Source organism: Mustela lutreola, chromosome 6, assembly GCF_030435805.1.
Source record: "Mustela lutreola isolate mMusLut2 chromosome 6, mMusLut2.pri, whole genome shotgun sequence".
In the NCBI taxonomy this organism is placed as follows: Eukaryota; Metazoa; Chordata; class Mammalia; order Carnivora; family Mustelidae; genus Mustela; species Mustela lutreola.
Window position 1 is genome coordinate 154,578,732 of NC_081295.1, and position 25,738 is coordinate 154,604,469.

At 42.6% G+C, this 25,738-nt stretch overlaps 1 protein-coding gene across 3 annotated transcripts in view; it reads left to right on the top strand.

The window, feature by feature from the left end:
- MRS2 (magnesium transporter MRS2) overlaps nucleotides 1-25,215 on the top strand; it is a 37,322-nt gene extending 12,107 nt beyond the window's left edge. For all 3 annotated transcript variants that reach the window (XM_059179478.1, XM_059179479.1, XM_059179480.1), the window contains exons 5-11: nucleotides 12,018-12,191; nucleotides 13,770-13,900; nucleotides 14,752-14,868; nucleotides 16,360-16,512; nucleotides 16,736-16,853; nucleotides 24,276-24,389; nucleotides 24,883-25,215. In XM_059179478.1, the coding sequence (XP_059035461.1) occupies nucleotides 12,018-12,191; nucleotides 13,770-13,900; nucleotides 14,752-14,868; nucleotides 16,360-16,512; nucleotides 16,736-16,853; nucleotides 24,276-24,389; nucleotides 24,883-24,993 (918 nt within the window). In that variant the 3' untranslated portion in view covers nucleotides 24,994-25,215. The remainder of the gene's footprint in view (nucleotides 1-12,017; nucleotides 12,192-13,769; nucleotides 13,901-14,751; nucleotides 14,869-16,359; nucleotides 16,513-16,735; nucleotides 16,854-24,275; nucleotides 24,390-24,882) is intronic.
- Nucleotides 25,216-25,738: the final 523 nt, after the last annotated feature.

Here is a 25,738-nt window from a genome sequence, read left to right on the forward strand (position 1 = left end):
TATTCCATTTGTGTGTGTGTGTGTGTGTGTGTGTATTTACACACCACATCTTCTTTATCCATTCATCTGTTGATGGACATCTAGGTTCTTTCCATAGTTTGGCTATTGTGGACATTGCTGCTATAAACATTTGGGTGCACGTGCCCCTTCGGATCACTACATTTGTATCTTTAGGGTAAATACCCAGTAGTGCGATTGCTGGGTCATAGGGTAGCTCTATTTTCAACTTTTTGAGGAACCTCCATTCTGTTCTCCAGAGAGGTTGCACTAACTTGCATTCCCACCAACAGTGTAGGAGGGTTCCCCTCTCTCTGCATCCTCGCCAGCATCTGTCGTTTCCTGACTTATAAATTTTAGCCATTCTGACCAGTGTGGGGTGGTATCTCATTGTGGTTTTGATTTGTATTTCCCTGATGCTGAGTGATGTGGAGCACTTTTTCATGTGTCTGTTGGCCATCTGGATGTTGTCTTTGCAGAAATGTCTATTCATATCTTCTGCCCATTTCTTGATTAGATTATTTGTTCTTTGGGTGTTGAGTTTGATAAATTCTTTATAGATTTTGGATACTAGCCGTCTATCTGATATGTCGTTTGCAAATATCTTCTCCCATTCTCTCAGTTGTCTTTTGTTTTTTTTGTTTGTTTGTTTTTTAAATTTTTTTTTTAAAGATTTTATTTGTTTATTTGACAGAGACAGATCACAGGTAGGCAGAGAGAGAGAGGGAAGCAGGCTCCCTGCCGAGCAGAGAGCCCGATGTGGGACTCCATCCCAGGATCCTGAGATCATGACCTGAGCCGAAGGCAGCGGCTTAACCCACTGAGCCACCCAGGTGCCCTGTCTTTTGGTTTTGATGACTGTTTCCTTTGCTGTGCAGAAGATTCTGATCTTGATGAAGTCCCAATAGTTCATTTTTGCCCTTGCTTCCCTTGGCTTTGGCGACGTTCCTAGGAAGAAGTTCCTGTGATTGAGGTCGAAGAGGTTGCTGCCTGTGTTCTCCTCAAGGAGTTTGATGGATTCCTTTCTCACATCGAGGTCCTTCATCCATTTTGAGTCTATATTCATGTGGTGTAAAATGGTCCAGTTTGATTTTTCTGCATGTGGTTGTCCAATTTTCCCAACACCATTTATTGAAGAGACTGTCTTTTGTCCATTGGACATTCTTTCCTGCTTGGTCGAAGATTAGTGGGCCATAGAGTTGAGGGTCTATTTCTGGGCTCTCTATTCTGTTCCATTGATCTATGTGTCTGTTTTTGTGCCAGTACCATACTGTCTTGATGATGACAGCTTTGAAATAGAGCTTGAAGTCTGGAATTGTGATGCAACCAACTTTGGCTTTCTTTTTCAATATTCCTCTGGTTATTCAAGGTCTTTTCTAGTTCCATATAAATTTTAGGATTGTTTGTTCCATTTCTTTGAAAAAAATGGATGGGATTTTTGATAGGGATTGCACTAAATGTGTAGATTGCTTTAGGTAGCATAGACATTTCCACAATATTTGTTCTTCCAATCCATGAGCTTGGAACATTTTTCCATTTATTTGTGTCTTCCTCAATTTCTTTCATGAGTACTTTATAGTTTTCTGAGTACAGATTCTTTGCCTCTTTGATTAGGTTTATTCCTAGGTATCTTATGGGTCTGGGTGCAATTATAAATGGGATCAACTCCTTAATTTCTCTTTCTTCTGTCTTGTTGTTGGGGTATAGAAATGCAACTGATTTCTGTGCATTGATTTTTATATCCTGACACTTTACTGAACTCCTGTACAAGTTCTAGCGAATTTAGAGTGGAGTCTTCTGGGTTTTCCACATCAACTATCACATCATCCGCAAAGAGTGATAGTTTGACTTCCTTTTTGCTGATTTGGATGCCTTTAATTTCTTTTTCTTGTCTAATTGCTGAGGCTAGGACTTCTAGTACTATGTTGAATAGCAGTGATGATAATGGATATCCCTTCCTGTTCTGGAACAGCTCTCAGTTTTTCTCTATTGAGAATGATATTAGCAGTGGGTTTTTCATAGATGGTTTTGATGATATTGAAGTATGTATACCCTCTATCCCTATGCTTTGAAGAGTTTTGGTCAGGAAAGGATGTTGTATTATGTCAAATGCTTTTTCAGTATCTATTGAGAGTATCCTATGGTTCTTATTCTTTCTTTCATTAATGTATTGTATCACACTGATTGATTTGTGGATGTTGAAACAACCTTGCAATCCTGGGATAAATTCCACTTGGTTGTTGTGAATAATGTACTGTTTTTAATGTTCTGTTAGGTCCTATTGGCTAGTATTTTGGTGAGAATTTTCGCATCTGTGTTCATCAAGGATATTGGTCTGTAATTCTCTTTTTTGATGGGATCTTTGTCTGATTTGGGGATCAAGGTAATGCTGGCCTCATAAAATGAGTTTGGAAGTTTTCCTTCCATTTCTATTTTTTGGAACAGTTTCAGGAGAATAGGAATTAATTCTTTAAATATTTGGTAGAATTCCCCTGGGAAGCCTGTCTGGCCCCAGGCTCTTGTTGTTTGGATATTTTTGATGACTGCTTCAATCTTCTTACTGGCTATGGGTCTGTTCAGGTTTTCTATTTCTTCCTGGTTCAGTTGTGGTAGTTTATAGGTCTCTAGGAATGCATCCATTTCTTCCAGATTGTCAAATTTGCTGGCATATAGTTGCTCATAATATGTTCTTATAATTGTTTATATTTCTTTGGTGTTGGTTGTGATATCTCCTCTTTCATTCATGATTTTATTTATTTGGGTCCTTTCTCTTTTCTTTTTAATAAGTCTGGCCAGAGGGGCGCCTGGGTGGCTTACTGGATTAAAGCCTCTGTTTTTGGCTTAGGTCGTGAGTCCAGGGTCCTGGGATCGGGCCTGGCATCGGGCTCTCTGCGCGGCGGGGAGCCTGCTTCCTCCTCTCTCTCTGCCTGCCTCTCTGCCTACTTGTGATCTCTGTCTGTCAAATAAATAAATAAATAAATAAATAATCTTAAAAAAAAAAAAAGTCTGGCCAGAGGTTTATCGATCTTATTAATTCTTTCAAAGAACCAGCTTCTAGTTTCATTGATTTGTTCTATTATTTTTTTTTAAGATTTTATTTTTTTATTTGACAGAGATCACAAGTAGGTAGAGAGGCAGGCAGAAAGAGAGAGAGAGAGGAGGAAGCAGGCTCCCTGCTGAGCAGAGAGCCCGATGCGGGGCTCAATCCCAAGACCGTGAGATCATGACCTGAGCTGAAGGCAGAGGCTTAACCCACTGAGCCACCCAGGCGCCCGAGACCTTTCTTGTTTCTTGAGAAAGACTTGTATCACTTTATATTTTCCTCTCATGACTGCCTTTGCTGTGTCCCACAGATTTTGAACCGTTGTGTTTTCATTATCATTTGTTTCCGTGAATTTTTTTCAATTTTTCTTTAATTTCCTGGTTGATCCATTCATTCTCTAGAAAGATGCTCTTTAGTCTCCATATATTTGGGTTCTTTCCAAATTTCCTCTTGTGATTGAGTTCTAGCTTCAGAGCATTGTGGTCTGAAAATATGCAGGGAATAGTCCCAGTTTAGGTACCGGTTTAGGTACCGGTTGAGACCTAATTTGTGACCCAGGATGTGATCTGTTCTGGAGAATGTTCCATGTGCACTAGAGAAGAATGTGTATTCTATTGCTTTGGGATGGAATGTTCTGAATATATCTGTGATTTCCATCTGGTCCAGTAAGTCATTTAAGGCCTCTATTTCCTTGTTAATCTTTTGCTTGGATGATCTGTCCATTTCAATGAGGGGAGCATTAAAGTCCCATACTACTATTGTATTATTGTTGATATGTTTGTTTGATTTTGTTAAGTGGTGTATATAGTTGGGTATTCCCATGTTGGGGCATTGATATTTAAAATTGTTAGCTCTTCTTGTTGGACAGACCCTTTGAGTATGATACAGTGTTCCTTCCCCATCTCTTATTACAGTCTTTGGCTTAAAATCTAATTGATCTGATATAAGGATTGCCACACCAGCTTTCTTTTGATGTCCATTAGCATGGTAAATTGTTTTCCACCTCCTCACTTTAAATCTGGAGATGTCTTTGGGTCTAAAATGAGTTTCTTGTAGACAGTATATTGATGGGTTTTGTTTTTTTAATCCATTCTGATACCCTTTGTCTTTTGATTGGAGCATTTAGCCTATTTACATTCAGGGTAACTATTGAGATATATGAATTTAGTGCCATTGTATTGCCTGTAAGGTGACTATTACTGTATATTGTCTCTGTATATATATTAAATATATATATATTTTAGGCTCTCTCTTTGCTTAGAGGACCCCTTTCAATATTTCCTATAGAGCTGGTTTGGTGTTTCCAAATTCTTTCAGTTTTTGTTTGTCCTGGAACCTTTTTATCTCTCCTTCTATTTTCAATGATAGCCTAGCTGGATATAGTATTCTTGGCTGCATGTTCTTGTTTAGTGTTCTGAATATATCATGCCAGTTCTTTCTGGCCTGCCAGGTCTCTCTGGATAAGCCTGCTGCCAATCTCATATTTTTACCATTGTATGTTACAGACTTCTTGTCCCAGGCTGCTTTCAGAATTTTCTCTTTGTTACTAAGACTTGTAAATTTTACTATTAGATGACGGGGTGTAGACCTATTCTTACTGATTTTGAGAGGGGTTCTCTGTGCCTCCCGGATTTTGATGCTTGTTACCTTTGCCATATTAGGGAAATTCTCTACAATCATTCGTTCCAATATACCTTCTGCTCCTTTCTCTCTTTCTTCTTCTTCTGGAATCTCAATTATTCTAATGTTGTTTTGTCTTATGGAATCACTTATCTCTTGAATTCTCCCTTCGTGGTCCAGTAGTTGTTTGTTTCTCTTTTGCTCAGCTTCTTTATTCTCTGTCATTTGGTCTTCTGTATCCCTTATTCTCTTTTCTGCCTCATTTATCCTAGCAGTAAGAGCACCCATTTTTTACTGCACCTCATTAATAGCTTTTTTTAGTTCCGCTTGGTTAGATTTTAGTTCTTTTATTTCTCCAGAAAGGGTTTCTCTGATATCTTCCATGCCTTTTTCAAGCCCAGGTTGCACCTTGAGAATTGTCATTCTGAACACTAGATCTGACGTATTACCAATGTCCCTATTGACGAGGTCCCTAGCCATCAGTACTGCCTCTTATTCTTTTTTCTGTGGTGAGTTTTTCCCACCTTGTCATTTTATCCAGATAAGAATACATGAAGGAGAGAATAAAATACTGAAAGTGTGACAAAGACCCCAGGAAAATGTGTGTTAACCAAATCAGAAGAGACCACAAATCATGGGGATGAAGAAAGGGGTAAAAAGAAGTTTGGAATAAAAAGAAAAAGGAAAAAGAAAGAAAAGAAAAGAAAATGTATATATTAGATAGGTGAATAGAACAGAGCCACCCACTTAATCTGGGGAGCATTTGGTCTCTTAGAAGAAACTACTCCCCATAATTTTAAAGAAAAAACTTTTATACACACACACACACACACACACACACATGCACACGCAAAAGGGTAAATGCGATGAAGGGATGGAATATGACTATAAAGATGAAAATTTTAGGGGTGCCTGGGTGGCTCAGTGGGTTAAGCCTCTGCCTTCAGCTTTGGTCATGATCTCAAGATCCTGGGATCGTGCCCCGCATCAGGCTCTCTGCTGATCGGGGAACCTGTTTCTCCCTCTCCCTCTGTCTGCCTCTCTGCCTACTTGTGATCTCTCTCTCTGTGTCAAATAAATAAAATCTTTAAAAAATAGTAATAATAATTTTTAAAAAAAAATTCTAAAAAAGGAGTTGATAAGTTGGTTGGGAAAAGAAAGAAAAAAAGTGGAGAGAATTTGCTCAGGCTGGAGACTAGAACAAAGCCCTGTGCTAGGTTTAGGGGTATATTTTGATCTATTAGAAGTTGTATCCCAGGGGTGCCTGAGTGGCTCAGTGGGTTAATCCTCTGCCTTCAGCTCAGGTCATGATCTCAGGGTCCTGGGATAGAGTCCTGCATTGGGCTCTGTGCTTAGAGGGGAGCCTGCTTCCCCCTCTATCTCCTCCTGCCTCTCTGCCTACTAGTGATCTCCCTTTCTCTGTCAAATAAATAAAAAAATAAAATCTTAAGAAAAAAGTATCCCAAACTTTTTTTAGAAGAAAAAGCCCTATGTGTATACAAAAAATAATTTAGATACAATGAAGGATAAAATCTTACTATAATAATGAAAGTTCAAAAATACTTTTTAATGACAGATATTATTAAGATAAACTAGTTAAAAAACGTTAAAAGAGGAAAGAGTAAAAGTTTAAAAAATTAGAATTTAAAAATTTTTAAAAATTAATTAACTATGCAAGACTAAAGAACCATGGGGAGAAAGCCATAAATTCCATGCTTGGCTTCCTCCTCCTCTGGAATTCCACTGTTCTCCTTGATGAGTGAACTTGGTCTTGGCTGGATTTCTTGCTGATCTTCTGGGGGAGGGGCCTGTTGTAGTGATTCTCAAGTGTCTTTGTCCGAGGCAGAATTGCACCACCTTTGCCAGGGACGGCGCTAAGTAATCTGCTTGGTTTCAATTTCAGGAGCTTTTGTTCCCTGAATGCTTTCCATAGAGTTCCCAAGGATGGGAATGAAAATGGTGGCCTCCCAGTCTCTGGCCCGGAGGAGCTGAGAGCTCGGGGCCCCACTCCTGAGTGCACCCTTAGAGCAAAGCGCTCAATCACTCCTGTCTCCCTGGCCTCCAGCCACACTCCGAGCTCACCCAGCCTGTGACCAAGTGTCTCTGTCTCTGGCATACAGCCCTGCCTGGAGTCTCCAAACCCAGCAGATCACTGCTGCTCTTCCAGGGGGGTGTCCCCAATCTGCCACTTGTGGGGTCTCTGCTCAGAGCAGTAGCGTGACTGTGCCATGGATCACAGTTTAAGGTACCCTGAGTTGAGCGCCCACTCCTTGGCTCCGTCTCTGTAACCGGCTTCCCTGCTCTAATACCTGCAAGCTCTGTGACACTCAGGCACCCCCGATCCTTCTGTGGCCCCGCAAGACCTGAGACCACACTGTCCCCACATGGGCTCCACCCTGGCCTAATCTCTGGAGCGTTGTCCCTCAGTGGAGCAGACTTTTTTTTTTTTAATTTCTTTATTTTTTTTATAAACATATAATGTATTTTTAGCCCCAGGGGTACAGGTCTGTGAATTGCCAGGTTTACACACTTCACAGCACTCACCACAGCACACCCCCCGCAACGTCCATAACCCCGCCACCTCTCCCGACCCCTGTCCCCCCCAGCAACCCTGTTTGTTCTGCAAGATTAAGAATCTCTTATGGTTTGTCTCCCTCCCAATCCCATCTTGTTTCATTTATTCTTTTCCTACACCCCCTGCCCCCCCGCCAAGCCCTCCACATTGCATCTCCACTTCCTCATATCAGGGAGATCATATGGTAGTTGTCTTTCTAGTGGAGCAGACTTTTAAAAGTTCTGATTTTGTGCGCCGTTGCTCTGCCACTTGCTCGGAGCCGGCCCCTCCCCCTGCAGTCTATCTTCCCGTCACTTTGGATTCACTTCTCTGCAGGTCCTACCTTTCAGAAAGTGGTCAATTGTCTGTTTCTAGAATTGCTGCTTTTCTTTTCTTCCATCTCCTGTTGGATTTTTAGGTGTTCGGAATCTAGTCTTTGTTTTAAAGTCGTTTTGTCCCATATAAGTTATTGCTACTCTGGCTTTCTTTTCCATTTGCATAAAAGATGCTTCTCCATCCCCTCACTTTCAGTCTGTGTCTAGGTCTAAAATGAGTCTCTTGTAAGCAGCCAATAGATCTTTTTTTTTTTTAATCTAATAACCTATGTCTTTTTATTAGAATGTTTAGTCCACTTACATTCAAAGTAATTTGGAAGAAATGTACTTATGCCACTTTATTACTTGTTTTGAGGTTGTTTCTCAGGATTTTCTCTGATCCTTGTCTTTTTTCATAGTTTGCTGGGTGTCTTTAGTGATATACTTGGAGTCCTCTCTTTATTTTTTTTTTACATATCTATAATTGGTTTTGATATGTGGTCATCATTATGTTTGTACATAACGTCTTATACCTATTGCAGTCTTTATGAAGTTGATAGTCATTTAAGTTTGGAACCATTCTCCCTGCCCCCCCAACCTTGATTTAGGTATATGGGATCTTACTTTTCATCCTTTCAATTTGTGAGTTCCTTGACTGATTTTTTTTTTTTTACACATATATTCATTTTTACTACTTTTGTGTTTCTAAACTTTATAGTGTCATTTTTATTTAGTCTTTCCTTTTGCACTCAGAGATTCCCCTTTAATATTTTTTACAGGGCTGGTTTATTTGTCATGAACTCCTTTAGTTTTTGTTTCTCTGGGAAACTCTTGCTCTCCTTTTCTGAATGATAGCATTTCTGGATAAAGTATTTTTGGCTTGAGGTTTTCCCCATCTAGAACTTTGAATATATCATGCCACCCCTTTGTCTTGGAAAGTTTCTGCTGAAAAATCTGATAACTTTATGGGGTTTCCTTTGTATGTTACCATCATCTTTGTCTTGCTGCTTTTTATATTTTTTTCTTTATCACTATATTTTGCCATTTTAATTACAATATGTCTTGGTGTGGTTGTGCCTTTGTTGATGTTGTTGGGAGTTCTTTGTATCCTGAATCTGAGTATCTGTTTCATTCCCCAGATTAGGAAAGTTTTCAGCTATTACTTCAGCAAGTAAATTCTCTACTCTCTTTTCTCTGTCTTCTGGGACTCTTACAAGGTGAATGTTATTACATTTGGTAGTCACTGAGTTCCATAAGTGTTCTCCTGATGCATAATTCTTTTTCCTCTTTTTAGTTCAGCTTGATCACATTACTCTGTTTTCTAGGTCATTAACTCATTCCTCTGCTTCTTCCTGGCTTCTCTTCGTTCCGTCAAGCGAAATGTTTCTCATTTCATTTATTGGTCCCTGTATCTCTTTATTATTCTTCATTTCATTAAGGATCTCATGGATATTCTTCACTCTTTTCTCAAGTTCATTGAGTATCCTTTTGATCATCATTTTAAATTTACATCAGGCATATTACTTATATCTGTTTTGCTTAGATCTCTGGCTGTGGCATTGTCCTGTTCTTCCATTTGGGGTAAATTCCTCTGACTTCTCATTTTGTCAGAGTCTCTGTGCCTTATCTCTGCATGTTAGCAAAGTCATTTATTTCTCCTGCTCTTAAAGATAATGGCCTTATGAAAAAGAGGTCCTATAGTGCCCTGAAATATAGTGTCCCCTGTTTCCCAGAGCCTGGCACTTCTGCAAGTATCTCCAGTGTGTGCTGGCAGAGCTCTGCTGTTGTGTCCTGGCCACTTTATCCTTCAGGCCAGTCATCTAGAGAGGCTTTCTTTGCCTGTTGTGGACAGTGTCTGGCCTGAATGTGGCACATTTTAACTAGGTATGCTCTGGTCTGCTTGTGAAATGAGAGCTCTTGCCACTGCCATGGAAACCAGGGCCTTGTAAAACTCCTGGGTCAGGAAATGCGGGATGAGCAGGGGTTTGGGTTGGTCTTCTGAGGTAGGGAGCCTGCTGTGCTGGGAGTGAGAAAGGCAGGACTGAGATGACCGTTCCTCCAGCATGTGGCGTGGTGAGACTTGGTGTAAGCAAGTTAGGTAATGAGGGTTGCTGCTAGGCTGGTTTCTGCAGGCAGCTCAGTGTTTCTGCTGAGGGGCAGGGGAGAGAAGTGGTGTCTATCTGTTCCTTTGTCCCTTGAGTGGTCTCTCCATGAATGCTACCTCTGTGGGGCACTTTCCAAGATGAACAGCTACCATTTCCCCACTGTGCGCCCCAGGTGCTGTTCAGATTGCTGTTTGCCCTGCCTTTTCTCCAGGAGCCACCCTAGTGTCCTCTGTGTTCCAAGCATGCTGACCTTTAAAAAACCCCAGGCTTTAACTCACAAAATTCAGGCTTTCCTGCTCCTCAAACCACTTGAAAATTGAAAATTGCTGTGGGATTTGTTTTCCCCATGCGTCTCGTGCTAGTTTGCCTCTTGTCCTTCCCCAAGACCTTGGCTCCCTCCCCACCACAGCAGGCACAAATTGCATCTCCATACTTCCTGTCTTCTTTTTTGTGGTCTCGCCTCTACCTTTAGTTGTGGAGTTTGATCTGCCAGCCATCAGATTAATTTCTGGGGTATTTAGGATGGTCTCATAGTTACCTAAGTTGTACTGGTGGGGAGGAGGCAAGCCTAGCGTCCTACTCCACCACCATCTTTTCCTCCCACCAACAGCATTTTTCACAAAACTAGAACAATATCCTAAAAGTTGTATGGAACCACAAAAGACCCCAAATAGCCAAAGCAGTCTTAAAAAAGAAGAACAAAGCTGGTGGCATCACAATCCCAGATTTTAAGATCTGTTGCAAAGCTGTAGTAGTCAAAATAGTTTGGTAATTATACAAAATAGACATACAGATCAGAAATAGAATAGAAAACCCAGAAACAAACCCATGTTTATATGGTCAATTAATCTTGACAATAGGCAAGAATATGCAATGGGAAAAAGACAGTCTCTTCAATAAATGGTGCTGGGAAAACTGGACAGCCTCATCCCAAAGAATGAAACTGGGTCACTTTTTTACACCATACACAAAAATAAACTTAAAATGGATTAAGACCTAAATGTGAGACCTGAAACCATAAAAATCCTAGACGAGAGCACAGGCAGAAATAAACTCTTCATTCTAGAGAACAGACAGATGATTACCAGAGGAGAGGTGGGGACGGGAGGGGGGAAACAGGTGATGGGCATGAAGGGGAGCACTTGTGATGAGCATTGAGTGATGTATGAGGTGTTGAATCACCGTATTGTACCGCTGAAACTGACACAACACTCTGTGAAGTATATTGGAATTAAAAATTTTTTTTTTTAAATTATCTCTTTGATGAAGGGAGAAGTGTGTGATAAAGCAAATTTAGAGGAATGTTATTTGTACAGTCTTAATGATATATTTATAGGTGTTCACTGGGTAGTTTTTCAACTTCTATGTTTTAAAAATTTTCATAATATCTTGTGGGAAAATGTGAATAATTTCTAATTTTTATATCACTAATACAGTGGCCACAGGCTACTCTTCTAACTTAAATGATGCCAGTCTTTAGTATAAATTTCTAATTTCTTGCTCTCTAAATTAGAGTACTAAGGCTATGTTTTGTCTTTATAATTTCAGATTAGCTTAATATGTTTTGGTGACAGTTTAAAAAGGCAACTTTTACATTTCAGCCAAAGTAGTCATGATTAAACTAAATCTTTTTTAAAAGTCTACCAAATATATGGCTTAAGAATACCTTATCTTGGGGCGCCTGGGTGGCTCAGTCAGTTAAGCAGCTGCCTTCAGCTCAAGTCATGATCCCAGGATTCTGGGATTGAGCCCCGCGTTGGGCTCCCCAATCAGCGAAGAGCCTGCTTCTCCCTCTCCCTGTGCCTGCTGCTCTGCCTACTTGTGCTCTCTAATAAATAAATAAATAAAATCTTTAAAAAAAAATAAAGAAAAGAATACCTTGTCTTGTTTTCTTTGTTCCCTGTTGTTCTCCTGATTATCCTGGGTATCTCTTGATATCCTGGAAGTCTTGATTTGTAGTCTTCATATGTAGTTGTGTTGAGAGTGAGGTAGAAGTACATATATTTTAGGCTTCCTTTCTTTTAAAAATATCTGTTTTTCTTTTTCTTTTTTTTTTTTATAAGATTTTATTTATTTGACAGACAGAGATCACAAGTAGGCAGAGAGAGAGAGGAGGAAGCAGGCTCCCCACTGAGCAGAGAGCCCAATGCAGGGCTTGATCCCAGGACTCTGGGATCATGACCGGAGCCGAAGGCAGAGGCTTTAACCTACTGAGCCACCCAGGTGCCCCTCTTTTTTCTTTTAATAGTGATTTGGTTTAGGGTTAATCCAGAACCTAATCCAAATAGGGTTAATCCAAATCCTATTTTATGAATGTTTTTCTTTCCCTTATATGCATGTATGTGTGCATGTCTGTACCTATGTATAATTTTTTTTTTTTACAGTACTTGAAAGCTGTGATAACTCCAGAGTGTCTTCTGATACTAGATTATCGTAATTTAAATTTAGAGCAATGGCTCTTCCGGGAACTCCCTTCTCAGTTGGCTGGAGAAGGACAACTTGTCACATACCCTTTACCTTTTGAGTTTAGGGCTATAGAAGCACTCCTACAATATTGGGTAAGCCTATTTTTATTTTGCTTCTTAAATTTTTTCTTGTTTTAAAATACTATTGAGTAGGAAGACAAGTGGTATTGTTTCAATGACACCATTCCTAACCACACCCTGCCTCTGAACAAAAATATCTCTGAGGGTCCTGTGTGGAGAAAGTACTTAATTCTTAAGCTGTACTATCCAATCAAATAGATCTGAGGTCTCTAGGGACAGTTTATAGAGTTTCTTTGAGAGTCCTATTATGACATTCAGTTAAGCACATTTTAAGTTGGCCATCCTTTGTATAATTTTGATAATTATATTTGAGGGGTGATAATTCAAAATACTTAACATCACATCAAAAAAGTTTTAAATATTCTCTATTATTCTGCAACTAAAGTGTATATTGTAAAACTGCATACATCCGGTGAACAGAGCTCAAATCATTCTCCTACTTTCCCCGTCACTCTGGTTGGTGGGTACCGTCCTTGGAGGCTGCTGCACGATGCCACGGTTTGAGACCTACTGTGACATAGGAACCAGGGAGAATTCTTCCAATGATTCCCCTATTATGTAGGTCATTCCTGGGTGTCTAGAGACCCTATCAGGTCCCAAACAACAGTGGTCACTGCCCTCCTGGCCCCACAAATGGTTCATTGTCTTTTCTTATCCCCCAGTGGCCAGTGCAGTGCTGTTCAGGAGCTGGCTGCCTGCAGCGGTCGGTCTAGAGCGCGCTGAGTGGAGGGAGGGAGGGAGAGAGGGAGCATGCAGGGGTGAGACTGGATGGACCCGGAGTAGGAAATGGCTACATCCCCTACTCACTCGGGTTCGTGAGGCAGGAGCGCTGGCTAGTACCAGCCCAGGAGATAGATGGTGACCGGCTAGGGCACGGTTACCAGACAGGGAGAATGCAGGGGAGGGAAAGGAGATGGTGCAGCCAGGGGTGAGTGGCAGGCTACGTGGGCTGAGCTCTCAGGAGCTCAGGCTGAGATAAGTAGTGCGCACTGGCTTTTATGCCGTTCGTTTATTTTACTAATTAACTGCTTAATTCTGTTATGCTGTTTGCCAGCTGGTACGGGAATATTTCAATATTTTAACAACAGATATAGCCTGTATCAATGCTTTCCTGCTGAATGCCTGAACAATAAATAGTATACTTTTGACTTGACACTGGTTTATTTTTCAAGTCCCAAGTTATGTGTTGGGTTTTGGAAGAATCTTTTTCATGGGAATTTTGAACTGTGTTCTGTGTACGAAGAACGTGGGTATTGTTTACCAAATGTAAAGTATGTGTTTTAACATAAATGGCAGGTTTTAATCAGCCTTGCATTCCTTTCATTATAAATGTTTGTGGGAGAAGACTCTTAGGAGAGTTAATTCCCTATCAACCAAATGCAAGCCTGGTAACATGCATGGTTATCTTTTAACCTGGTAGATCTAGGTTATGAATCATCTGAAATGGGCATTCTAGCAGTGACCATGTTCTGAAACGTTACCAGCCTGCCAAGCTATTACAGATTTCTGTGTTTAATCAGAGGATTCACTGATCCTGAGTATTCTAAGAAGATTGTTTTGATTCTTATGAAAGGTCATGTTGTTATCTAGATCAGCACTCTTCAGGGGAAACTTAGCATTTTGCAGCCACTGATCCTTGAGACATTGGAAGCTTTAGTGGATCCCAAACATTCTTCTGTAGACAGAAGCAAATTGCACATCTTACTACAAAATGGCAAAAGGTAAATATGGGTTATCTATGTATTTGGGAGGTAGACAAAAATATCTTAAGCTTCTCTTTCAGTAGTCCTAATAGAAAATGTATAGCATTAATTCAGATACAAAATCAGTGTGATTATTCCCGGTTTTGAAAAATACCAACTAGGGGCGCCTGGGTGGCTCAGTGGGTTAAAGCCTCTGCCTTAGGCTCAGGTCATGATCCCGGGGTCTTGGGATTGAGCCCCGCGTGGGGCTCTCTGCTCAGGGGAGAGCCTGCTTCCTCCCACCCCCTGCTTGCCTCTCTGCCTGCTTGTGATTTCTGTCTGTCAAATAAATAAATTAAAAAAAAAAAAAAAAAAACTAGTAGGTGCGCCTGGGTGGCTCAGTGGGTGGCCCAGGGTCCTGGGATCGGCCTCACATTGAGCTCTCTGCTCAGCGGGGAGCCTGCTTCCTCTTCTCTCTGGCTGCCCATCTGCCTACTTGTAATCTCTGTCTGTCAAATAAATAAATCTTTAAAAAAAATAAAAAATAAATACCGACTAGTTTTGCTAATGGTAATGGTTTTCTTTCTGTGCCTTGAAGTCGGAAGGTAGCCTAGGTGAGAAGTTGAGCTAAAAAGGTCACATAGACTTATGATTGTGGAAAAGCTGTTTTTGCATGAAATGTTATATCAGGGTCTTTAATTTATTTCTGGATGGAAATTGATTCTTGATGTGCATGGTGGATATCAAAAATTTCTTTTACAAGTCGGTGTTTACCATTAATGTATAAGTGGGTCTACTTGATAAGATACTTTAAAAAGGTACGTTTTTTAATAGGGAAAAGTGTTTATAAGTTAATGTTATTGATCATTTCTATACAACTACTCTTATAGTCTGTCAGAGTTAGAAACAGATATTAAAATTTTCAAAGAATCCATGTTGGAGATTTTGGATGAAGAGGAGTTGTTGGAGGAGCTCTGTCTCACGAAGTGGAGTGACCCACAAGTCTTGTAAGTCTGGAGTCCTGCTTTGTCACCGGTCTTGTTAGGATCAGTCTTCTGTCTTCTTCAGGATGGTTCTTCTTAGAGACGTAACATTTTCTCCAGAGTAGAGAATACAGGCACTTTTTATCCTCAGTTGTTTCACTATTTCCCTATATGCATGTTTAGTGTAATGAGGATATATTGAATGTCCGCTGTGTACATAGCACTGCGCTGGGCTGTGATGAACACAAACACATCATTACCTTTATCTTCAAGGGCCTGACCCCCAGAGTGGCTGACACATCTTCCCGAATAACTTAGACTGGGGAGTACGGTGGAAGAGAGGGAAAGATACTCACATGGGGGAGGGAAAGAGGGGTAAAGGGAGACAGGACACGAACATATATTCTGGAACTTGGATCTGATCTAGAAAAGGCTTATCTTAGGGGTGCCTGGGGGGCTCAGTGGGTTAAAGCCTCTGCCTTTGGCTCAGGTCATGATCTCAGGGTCCTGGGATTGAGCCCCACATCGGGCTCTCTGCTCAGCAGGGAGCCTGCTTTCCCACCCCTGCCACCACGCTCTGCCTGTTTCTCTGCCTACTTGTGATCTCTCTCTCTCTCTCTCTCTCTCTCTCTCTGTCAAATAAATAAATAAATAATCGTTAAAAAAAAAAAAAGGACTATCAGAAAACTTTATCTCTTACAGAATTAGAAATTATTTATTCTTATGCATATCAAGTTAAATGTTTATTTTTTAAGTACTCAGAATATTTCATTTTTATTCTTTGTAGACAAATATTAGACACCTCTGTAATGTATACAGTTTCACCACAACATGTACAGATTTTTTTAAGCATTTTGGGAAATTATTTATCTGTATTCTAATAAGGAAAAATTAAGACTATAAGGGCTGTTATATAGCAGATACAGTAGCAGAAACTTGAACACATTTGTAACTCTTGTTTGCTTTATTAGGCCAATCTGTGTCTAATGTACTCTATGATATAACTCTTTCATAGAGCACTTCAGTCCCACTAACTCTCCTTGGTAGGGGCTGGGGTATGAGTAAAGGGGTACAAAGTGACTATTAACATCACTCAAGAACATATTTCTCCATATATGAAAATAACATTATGTATCTGCCTTGGAAAGGAAAAGCTTTTTATTTTGTTTTTAGTTTGTTTTGCCTTATTTTCACTAATCTGCACTCATTCATCAGCATTTACACATTCTGAATTTTCCTTTGTCTGGTAGTGCGTATGTGCATGAGAATCCCTTGACCTGGGGCCCGAGTATAGTGAGCCCAGGCCTGCGGGCTGGAACCTGCACCCTCGGCTTACTCTTCATAGTGTTTAGGATCACTTGATAAAGCCACTCGCTGATTGAGCTCAGTCACAGTAAGAAAAAACCAAGGCCACTTTTTCATTCATAGTTGAGTATTATATACGGATTCAGAAAGTTTTTGGTACCAAATGGGTGATGCCTGTGTTGTGCTAATTATGTTCACCCTTAATTGCAGTGAAAAGAGCAGTGCTGGAATCGACCATGCAGAAGAGATGGAGTTGCTCTTGGAAAACTACTACCGGTTGGCCGAGGATCTCTCCAATGCAACGCGGGAACTCAGGGTATTGATCGATGATTCTCAAAGTATCATATTCATCAATCTGGACAGGTGAGAAAGCATCCTGTAGAACAACCAAAGGAATTCTAAAGTGATGAATGTTTTAAGAAAACTGTCATTTTGGGAGGAGTTATACCATTATTATCATGTATAAATGCTACATAGATGTCCTTTTCTAAAGGTGTAGATTTAATGTATGTGGTTTTAATAAATGATTTCATGAATTTCCTGTGTGTAGTTAGTGGGCCCTTCTGATGTAAGCTGTTCTCTCCAGCCACCGGAATGTGATGATGAGGTTGAACCTACAGCTGACCATGGGAACCTTCTCTCTTTCTCTCTTTGGACTAATGGGAGTTGCTTTTGGAATGAATTTGGAATCTTCCCTTGAAGAGGTGAGACTATTATTTCAGTGATCTAGGGATTATTTTTGTTTTGAAGATCATTTTTTTTTTAAATGGGTTTGACTGGCTAGCTCAGTCAACTCTCGGTCTTGGGGCTGTGGGTTCGAGCCTCACATTGGAAGTAGAGATTGCTTAAAAATAAAATCTTTTTTTTTTAATTGGATTTTAAAAAAGAGTCTTAACATATATACATCCCTAATTAATTAAAATGTTTAATTCATTCAAAATTCAGGCAGTACTTTTAGATCCTGTTGTAACACAAGTATAACTATAGCCATGGTTACCTCATGTTTCTCAGAAAATGGAACCACACATAGAAAAGGTTTGACAAAACCGTATTACACGGTGAAGGAATGCTCTTTGGAGGGTCACACCATCAAAGAGACTGCTCTTCCAGGACCGCGCCGTGAGGCTCTGGTGATGCGGGATCATGGGATGAAGTGCTGCTCCTGCAAGATTGCACCATGAGGCTCTGGTGATGCGGGATCTTAGGAAGAGTTGGTGCTCCCCCAGGATCGTGTTGTGAGGCTCTGGTGATGCAGGATCCGTGCAGGATCATAGGACGAGGCGGTGTTCCCGCAGGATCACACCATGAGGCTGTGATGATGTGGGATCACAGAGTGAGGCGGTGCTGTGGCGGTAAGCAGGATCACAGTGAGGCCGCGCTGACGAAAGGCTGCCTCTCTAGTTTTCATGTTCCCGGCATTGGTAGTTTGCTGCTTTATTTGGTGAAATCACAACTGTGAAGATGGACGTGTTATCCCTACTTTATAGATGAGCAGACAGGCTCAGGAAATTGAAGTGATTTGCTCAGGGGCACAGTGCTAGAAAATCACGGTTGTGATCTGAGCCCAAGACTTGCACTCTCCACTTTGCTGCCTTTTCATATTAATATAACGCTAAGGTGCCAGAGTTCTTCCTGTCATTGTAGTGTGGTCTTTCAGAAAATATCTTGCTGTAGGATTTCTAGAAAATAATCTGCACACTACACTGCATTCAGCACACTTGGACTCTGTGTCCTCATTAATCTTTTTTTTTTAATTTTATTTTACTTAAATTCAATTAATATATAATTAGTTTGAGGTAGAGGTCAGTGATTCCTCAGTCTTCTGTAACACCCAGTGTCATTGCCTCAGGTGCCCTCCCCCTACCTCCCCTCCAGCAGCCCTCAGTTTGTTTCCTATGATTAAGAGTCTCTTACGGTTTGCCTTCCTCTCTGATTCTTATTTTTATCTTTCCTTCCCCTCCCCTTGATCCTCTGTTTTGTTTGCGAAATCCCACATACGAGTGAAATCATAGGTTATTTGTCTTTCTCTGACTAACTTATGTCTCTTAGCTGAATGTGGCAAGATTTCATTTTTGATGACTGAATAGTATTCCACTGTAGTATTCCATTGTGTCCTCATTCATTTAAAAGATCTGTTCTCTGTCTCTTCGGCTGCCATCCTGGTTGAACCCGTCATCACTGATCAGGACCACTCTTTGCTTCTGGAAAGTGGTTTGTAAAAGCAGCAAACCTCGTGGTCACTTTTCTGTGAAATGATTCACTGATGTTTGCCCTTAAAATAAAGACCCAGACTCCTTTGCCCGCAGGGCTGTCCACGCTGAAGCCAGCCACCTCGCCCTCGCCACGGGTGTCGCCTCAGTATTTCCTCCCCCTCGGGCTTCCTCCAGGCCACAGCTGTCCTTGGCTCCCACCTCTCCTGCCTGGCCAGCTTCTGCTTACCTCTACATCTCGGCTTATGCACCGCTTCCAAGGAGATCGCCAAGCCCCAGTCGGTGTTAGTCATTTTCACGTTCTTTATAAGATGTGAAAGGGAAAATCAGTGCAGTACATTTGTTCCTTCATCTTGTAAACGTGGGTTTTGGTGCCTGCTCTGTAGTGTGCGCTGCTTTCGGCCCCAGGGATGCGGCAGGGAGTGTCTGCCCTCGGGAAGGAGAGGGGCAGACAGACACACAGCACGTTTGGTGGTAAGGGCCATCAAGAGGAAGCCGGGCGGAAGGACGCAGGATGTTGCCAGGAGGTGTGCTAAGGCGCGTCTTAAAGCTGGCGCTCAGCAGTGTCCCAAGGAGGTGGCGCTAGAAAGCGGGACGGTCCGAGGGAGAGTGTTTTCAGCAGAGCGGAGCACACAGGGAGTTACCGGAGCAGGAACGGGCTGCGCTTGTTCAAGGAACAACAAGGGCCGTGGGGGCAGGAGAGGGTGAGCCCGGCAGAGACAGGTGGGGAGCAAGGTCAGAGCAAACGAATGGGAGATGGTGTTGAATTTGTAGAGCCTATGAGGGTTTGCATTTAAGTGTGTTAGGCATCCGTTGGGAGGCTTTTAAGCCCATATGTAGTTACTAGAAAGTTCAGAAGTAACCAAAGCTTCTTGGGCAGCATAAACTAACCCTTGAAATTCTCCAGAGGTAACTTCTAAAGACCTCTGCAGATTCCCAGTGTATGGCTACAGAACTCTTTATACAAGATCAGGTCATTTTTGTTAAGAATCGTGTTTCTATATGTACAGTCTACAAACTCACTTTTATACTTTTTTTTCATTTTATAGTTATTTTTTCATTTAATGCCCCCCTTTTTTTTTAAGATTTTATTTGTTTATTTGACAGACAGAGATCACAAGTAGACAGAGAGGCAGAGAGAGAGAGAGAGAGGGAAGCAGGCTCCCTGCTGAGCAGAGAGCCCGATGCGGGACTCGATCCCAGGACCCTGAGATCATGACCTGAGCCGAAGGCAGAGGCCCAACCCACTGAGGCACCCAGGCACCCTTAATGCCCATTTTTAAAAGGGATTTTTGGAAATTCCTCTCTGATAGTTCCACGCAGTCCCAGGTGTAGAGCAACCTAGTTATGACGGGAGATGAGTGGTTCGTGGCCAGTTACTGGCTCAGTACAGGGTGATTAGCTCCGGCAGAACAAGATTCGGGTCAGTCCCTCATCAGTTACAAATTACGTGTCTAGATAACCTGAAGAACAGCTCAGACATGTTTACGAAATCCCCAGATGTCAAGGTCTCTGCTACACAGTGGCTACACGGGGTTAGTATTGACAATGATCAACCCAGGATAGGAAAAACTTTTTTTACTTCTTGTTTTAAGATAATTTTAGACCCTTTTAAGAGTAGTCCAAAGAATTGCCATGGAGCCTTCACCCATTCTTTTATCACCAACATGTATCACCTTCCCTGTCTCATTCTCTCTCTCTCTTTTTTTTTTAAGATTTTATTTATTAATTTGACAGACCACAAGTAGGCAGAGAGGCAGGCAGAGAGAGAGGAGGAAGCAGGCTCCCTGCTAAGCAGAGAGCCTGATGCGGGGCTCGATCCCAGGACCCTGAGATCATGACCCGAGCTGAATGCAGAAGCTTAACCCACTGAGCCAGCCAGGCGCCCTCATTCTATCTTTATATACAGCCTCTTTTTCCTAAAACCAGTTGAGAGTAAGCCACAGAGGTGATACCCCTTTACCTCTGGCAACCCAGAAATAAATCCCACTTGACAGTAATGAATGATTGTTTAATGTATTATTGGATTTGATTTGCTAGTATTTTGTTGAGTTTTTTTGCAGCCTGTTCATCAGAGATATTGGCCTGTAGTTCTCTTTTTCGTAGTGTCTTTGATTTTGGTATTTGGGTGATGCTGGGCTCATAGAATGAATTTATAAGTTTTCTTTTTTTTTTTTTTTAAATAGTTTGAGAGGAACAGATAAAATTTTTCTTTAAAGTTTGGTAGAATTAACCTGCGAAGCAGTCTGGTCCTGACTTTTATTTATTGAGAGGTTTTTTTTTATTACTGATATAATACCATTGCTGGTAATTGGTCTGTTCAAATTCCCTTATTTCTTCCTGATTCAGTTTTGGGAGGTTATAGGTTTCTAGGAATTCCACTTCTTCCAATTTTTTGGCATATAATTTTCTATAGTATTCTTACAGTCCTTTGTATTTCTGTGATGGTTATTATTTCCTGTTTCATTTCTGATTTTGTTTGACTTTTCTTATTTTCTTTTTGATGAGTCTGGCTAAAGGCTTCAGAGTTGTGTTGATTCCACCCCCCCACCCCCCACCCCCCGCAAACAATCAGCTTGTTGTTTCTTGTTGGATCATCTTCTTTATTATTATGAGGTCCTTCTTTGTCTCTTGTCACAGTCTTTGTAGTAAGAAGTGTTTTTCCGATGTAAGTATGCTACCCTGGCGCTCTTCTCACGTCCATGTGCCCGATAAATGCTTCTCCGTCCCCTCGCCTTCCATCTGCAGGTGTCCTGAGATCGGAGACGCGTCTCTTTAGCCTCCTGGATCTGGATTTGTTTCCTTTCCCAGATTCTAGAAGTTTTCAGCTATTATTTCTTCACATAAATTTGCTGCCCCTTTTCTCCTTCCGGGATGCCTGGAATGCCGGTGTTCGTACGCTTGATGGAGCCACTGCGTTCCCTAAATCTGTTCTTGTCTTGGATCATTTATTTTCCTTTCACCAGCTCAACTGTACTTTCCATGACTGTCCTCCAGGTCACTGGTCTGTTCTTCTGCTTCCTCTAGCTACTAGTTATTCCAGCTGGTCTATTTTTAATTTCATTCATTGTGTTCTTCATCTCTGAGTGGTTCTTTCTTACCTCCTTGTTAGGACCTTACTGATGTCCTCCACTTTTAAGTCCAGTGAGTATATGATCATTTCTTTTTTTTAAGATGTTATTTATTTATTTATTTGACAGAGACACAGTGAGAGAGGGAACACAAGCAGGGGGAGTGGCAGAGGGAGAAGGAAACTCCCCACTGAGCAGGGACTCTGATGTGGGGCTCAATCCCGGGACCCTAAGAGATCATGACCTGAGCTGAAGGCAGACACTTCATGGCTGAGCCGCCCAGGCGCCACTGATGATTAAATTCTCCATTAGGTATATTGCTTATCTCCATTTCACTTAGGTCTCTTATTGTGACCTAAGGAGAACTTCTCCTGTTCTTTGATTTGGGACATAGTCATTTGTCTTCCTCTCGGTGTTTGTGTGTGTGAGCTAGGACAGTCAGCCGTGTCTCCTGCCCTCGAAGGTGGCTGCATGGGGAAGAGGTCCTGTCTGCCTGCAGGGCGAGGTCCCTGCTCACCAGAACCTGGTGCCTCAGAGCTCTTCTCTCAGTGTGCTGCGTGTACCCGCCTCCCCCCGCCCCCGCCAAGTGGCTGGGCCGTGTTTGCCCATGGTTCAGGTGTCCACATGGCTGTTGTTGCCTGCTGTGGGCTGTGTTTACTCCCTGTGACATCAGTGGGTCAGTCTGGAGCCACCCTGGGCTTGAGCTGGGTCAGACCAGGTGTTTGGCAGAGCTGCAGACTGCTTCTCTGCGCTGTCCCCCGAGGCACTTCCACGGGTGGGCAGGGCCCGCAGTCTGACCAGCTGTCTGCCGCCAGCCCACTGTTGGGGCCACATTCAGTGTGTGCGGTCAGTTCCCCTCTCCCCGGGCAGGGGGTACTTTGGAGTGCTGCCCGCCCCTATGGGGGTAGCTTGCACAGGGCCAGGAGTGGGATGCTTCTTTTGATGGGCTCCTTCTTTGGAGAGGGTGGACGCAACCCCCCTACTGGGTACGGGAGCCTCAGTGTTAGCAAGGTTTGTTGGGTCTTCTGGGGGCGCAGACCCCGTGCTGGGACGGAGGCCAGCCTGGCTGGAGCACGCAGACGGGAAGCTCCGGTGAGGGTGGGCGCAGGGTAAGCAAACCAGTGGGCGTCGTGCTAGGTCCCCCAGGCACTATGTGTTGGGGGTTGGGGGACAGTGGGGACAGCACCTGCCGGTCCTTTGTTCCTGGAGGAGTGTCACGATCTCTGTTTCTCCAGAGCGCTCTCTGAGGTTAGGGAGCCGCCCTCCCGCTGTCTGCCCTAAGTCTTTCCAGATGCTCCTTCTGTGCCGTATCTCCCCAGGCTGTTGTGTTGTCTCTTTAATGGCGGGCACTCTGTTTCCTCTCACCCTCTCTGCTCTCCTAAAGTTCAACCTGCTGCTTTTCTAAACTTCCAGGTTTTAAGTCCTACTGATTGTAAAAACTCACAAAACTCAGCCACTCTGGCTTTCAAAGCCAAATGTTATGGGGACTCAGCTTTCCACGCAGGCTCCCCCGTGCCATAGTGTGGTTCTCTCCCTTCTCTGTGCTGGCGGCTTCCTTCCTTTCATGGGCAGCCCCGCAGTTTCACTGAGCTCCCCGGCAGGTCTCTGCCCTGCCCGCCCTCTTTGAGGTGGCCCCTTCTTCATTGCGGAGTCTGTCCTGTCAGTCTCCAGGTCATTGTCTGCGTTACTTACACTGATGTGTTGTCTAGTTGTGCCTGCCTACAAGGTGAGCTTCCGGTCCTCCTGCTGTGCTGTCGTCCCACAGTTTGTGTGTGTGTTTGGAATTTCAGGCTAGGTTGGAACTTCTCTTCTAGTTTATCACACTTTGGCATTCTCAGATTTTTCTTCATAGGTGGATTGTAGAACCAGTCTACAGCAAAGACAATAGTAATCTATTGTTCCAAATCTCATTTAAATGTAATTTTTAATAAACTACACCCTCTTTTTGGGTAACTGGAAATGTGTTCACCAAAAATATTGAACTTGTGTTAGCACTTGTCTTCCTGATATAGGTCTAAGTTCCTGGTCCGAAGAGATGGGTTTCTCCTTCACATGGTGTGTGTTGCCCCCAGTGAGAGCTAGAACCGTTTGTGCAACACACCAGCCTGGGCCGGGGAGCTCCCCGTCCCTGGACGTTGGTAGCCAGCAGTGGCATAGCTGGCGTTGGGCTCCCTTTTCGTGGGGGCCTGTGGTTCCGTCTACGGACGCGGGCACATTGCACTGCCGGATAGTACAAGCTTGAAAATGACGGGAAGATGTTTTAGTCACGGGTTCCCAAACTTTCTTGGTTCACGATATGTTTAGTGTCTAGTGTCTTGGGAATTTTTGCATAGGATTACTAGAACCAGAGTTTCTTTTAGGACATCGTTTCTGTGATATTACCTAATAGGTTGTTTATGAAGTAGCTAGGTTCTGTTTTGCAGATGACACGGTGTTTTCCTTGAAATACTCTCGGGTGCTGTGGTGCCCCGGACACCTCTGCTCACAGATCGGGAACTGTGGTTCTAAAAGCATAAAATTCAAATTTGGTTGTATGTGCTCTGTGATTTTAACTATTAAGATGTGTATACATGCAAACGAAGACTGCGAGGAAATTCAAAGTAAAAGTGGTTATGTTTGGCTTATACATGATTTTTAAATGTCGAAGCCCTTTTATGTCTTGTTTTTCTTCTGATTATTCTGATTCCCTGGATGCTATCAAGGTTTGTTCTTCGGTCCTTTCTATAGGAAAGAGCTGTAGGAACAACACAAGGCTTCTGTAAGCTCCGGGGCACTCATAGTTGGGGAATTTTACTGCTGAGGAGCCTGACCTTTTGTGACTGAAAGTAACTCTGTTCTCTTTCAGGACCACAGAGTGTTTTGGCTGATTACAGGAATTATGTTTATGGGCAGCGGCCTCATCTGGAGGCGTTTGCTGTCATTCCTGGGACGACAACTAGAAGCTCCTCTACCTCCCGTGGTATGAAGGTCTGGGTTGGCGCAGTGTAGTCGAGGGGCTGATGTCCCATTCTGCGGGCACACCGACTGCCTGGGCTGGCGTCGGCCCCGGCCTTGTGACCCCGAGCAAGTTCTTTCATTCCCGCATCCGTCAGTGAGGCAGTAGCAGCGGCCGGAAAGCACTTACTCCAGGACCGCCCCCGGCACGGTGCCAGCTTTGTCCCCGTGCTCAGTGCATTGCTCTGTGGTGAGCTTTCTGCCTTTTAGATGTGGGCAGTTCTGCTGCAGGCTTTGTCATAAGCCAGACTGAAACACAGAAAACATGGTGTCGTCATTAAGAAAAAAGGTTGGCCCTTTCTTTTTCCTTTCCACACCCAGTTTACGCCGGGAATGAACACTTAGGGTACCGGCAGGGGCGTGTAGGCTCCCGTCTGCTAGTTACCTCTCCTTTTACTTGTGGCATTTCTTTTAACACCGACACAGACTAAAACGAGTCCTTGTTCTGCTTTGTTTAGGTGGCCTCTTTACCCAAGAAGTCCCTGCAGGCGGACAGGAGGATGGAAATGAAGCACAGCTTCCGGCCGGACGGGCTCGGCTCAGGCAAGAGCGTCCTGACAAACCGTTAGAGACATCCACCCTCGAGAGACTGGGTTACTTTTCGCAGTAGTCACGGGAAGCTTCTGGTACTCTTTTATTATTTTCTTTCATAGAGTCAGAGACTTGGGAAAAATCACTAAAATTACAATGCCTGATGATAAAGATACCATGACACTCCGTAATGCTAGAACTTCTGCATTTTCAAAATCGAGGAAAGACGCAAAGGATAGGCTCTGTAAAAGGCCAAAATTCTATTTCCCACAACCTTAAAATGCTGTTTTTATAGATGTGATGTGAGGAGAGATTATTGTGTAGATTTTCTGATTTACATGTGTCTCAGGCCAAGCAAAGTCTGAAAACTTGACAAGCCCACTGTGACGAGCTCGGGTAGCGGTAGTTCTTACTAAGGGGATCATGTTTCTGGGAGCTTCCTGACTCTCAGGTGACTGGAAAGGCAGGAAAAAATACGTACTAACCTTAGAACAAACTCTGAAGGTTTGTGCTTTAAACCAATCTTTAACATACTCTATTTTCTTGCCTTTTTTATATAAGGCAAATAAAAAGGAAATGATTAACTAGAATCCATTTAAGCTGATATTAAATCCATATTTAATTCTCTTGACTCCTGAAACAGTTTTTCTCTGCTAAGCTATAGTGGAAACCTTTGGAAGTAATGTTGAAACTGGTTCCATTTTGTTACTGCTTTTTTAGGTCTTGAGGGAGTAGAGTAGATGCCTGAGTAGATGGAGGTGTCCCCTCAGCCACTCCCACCCC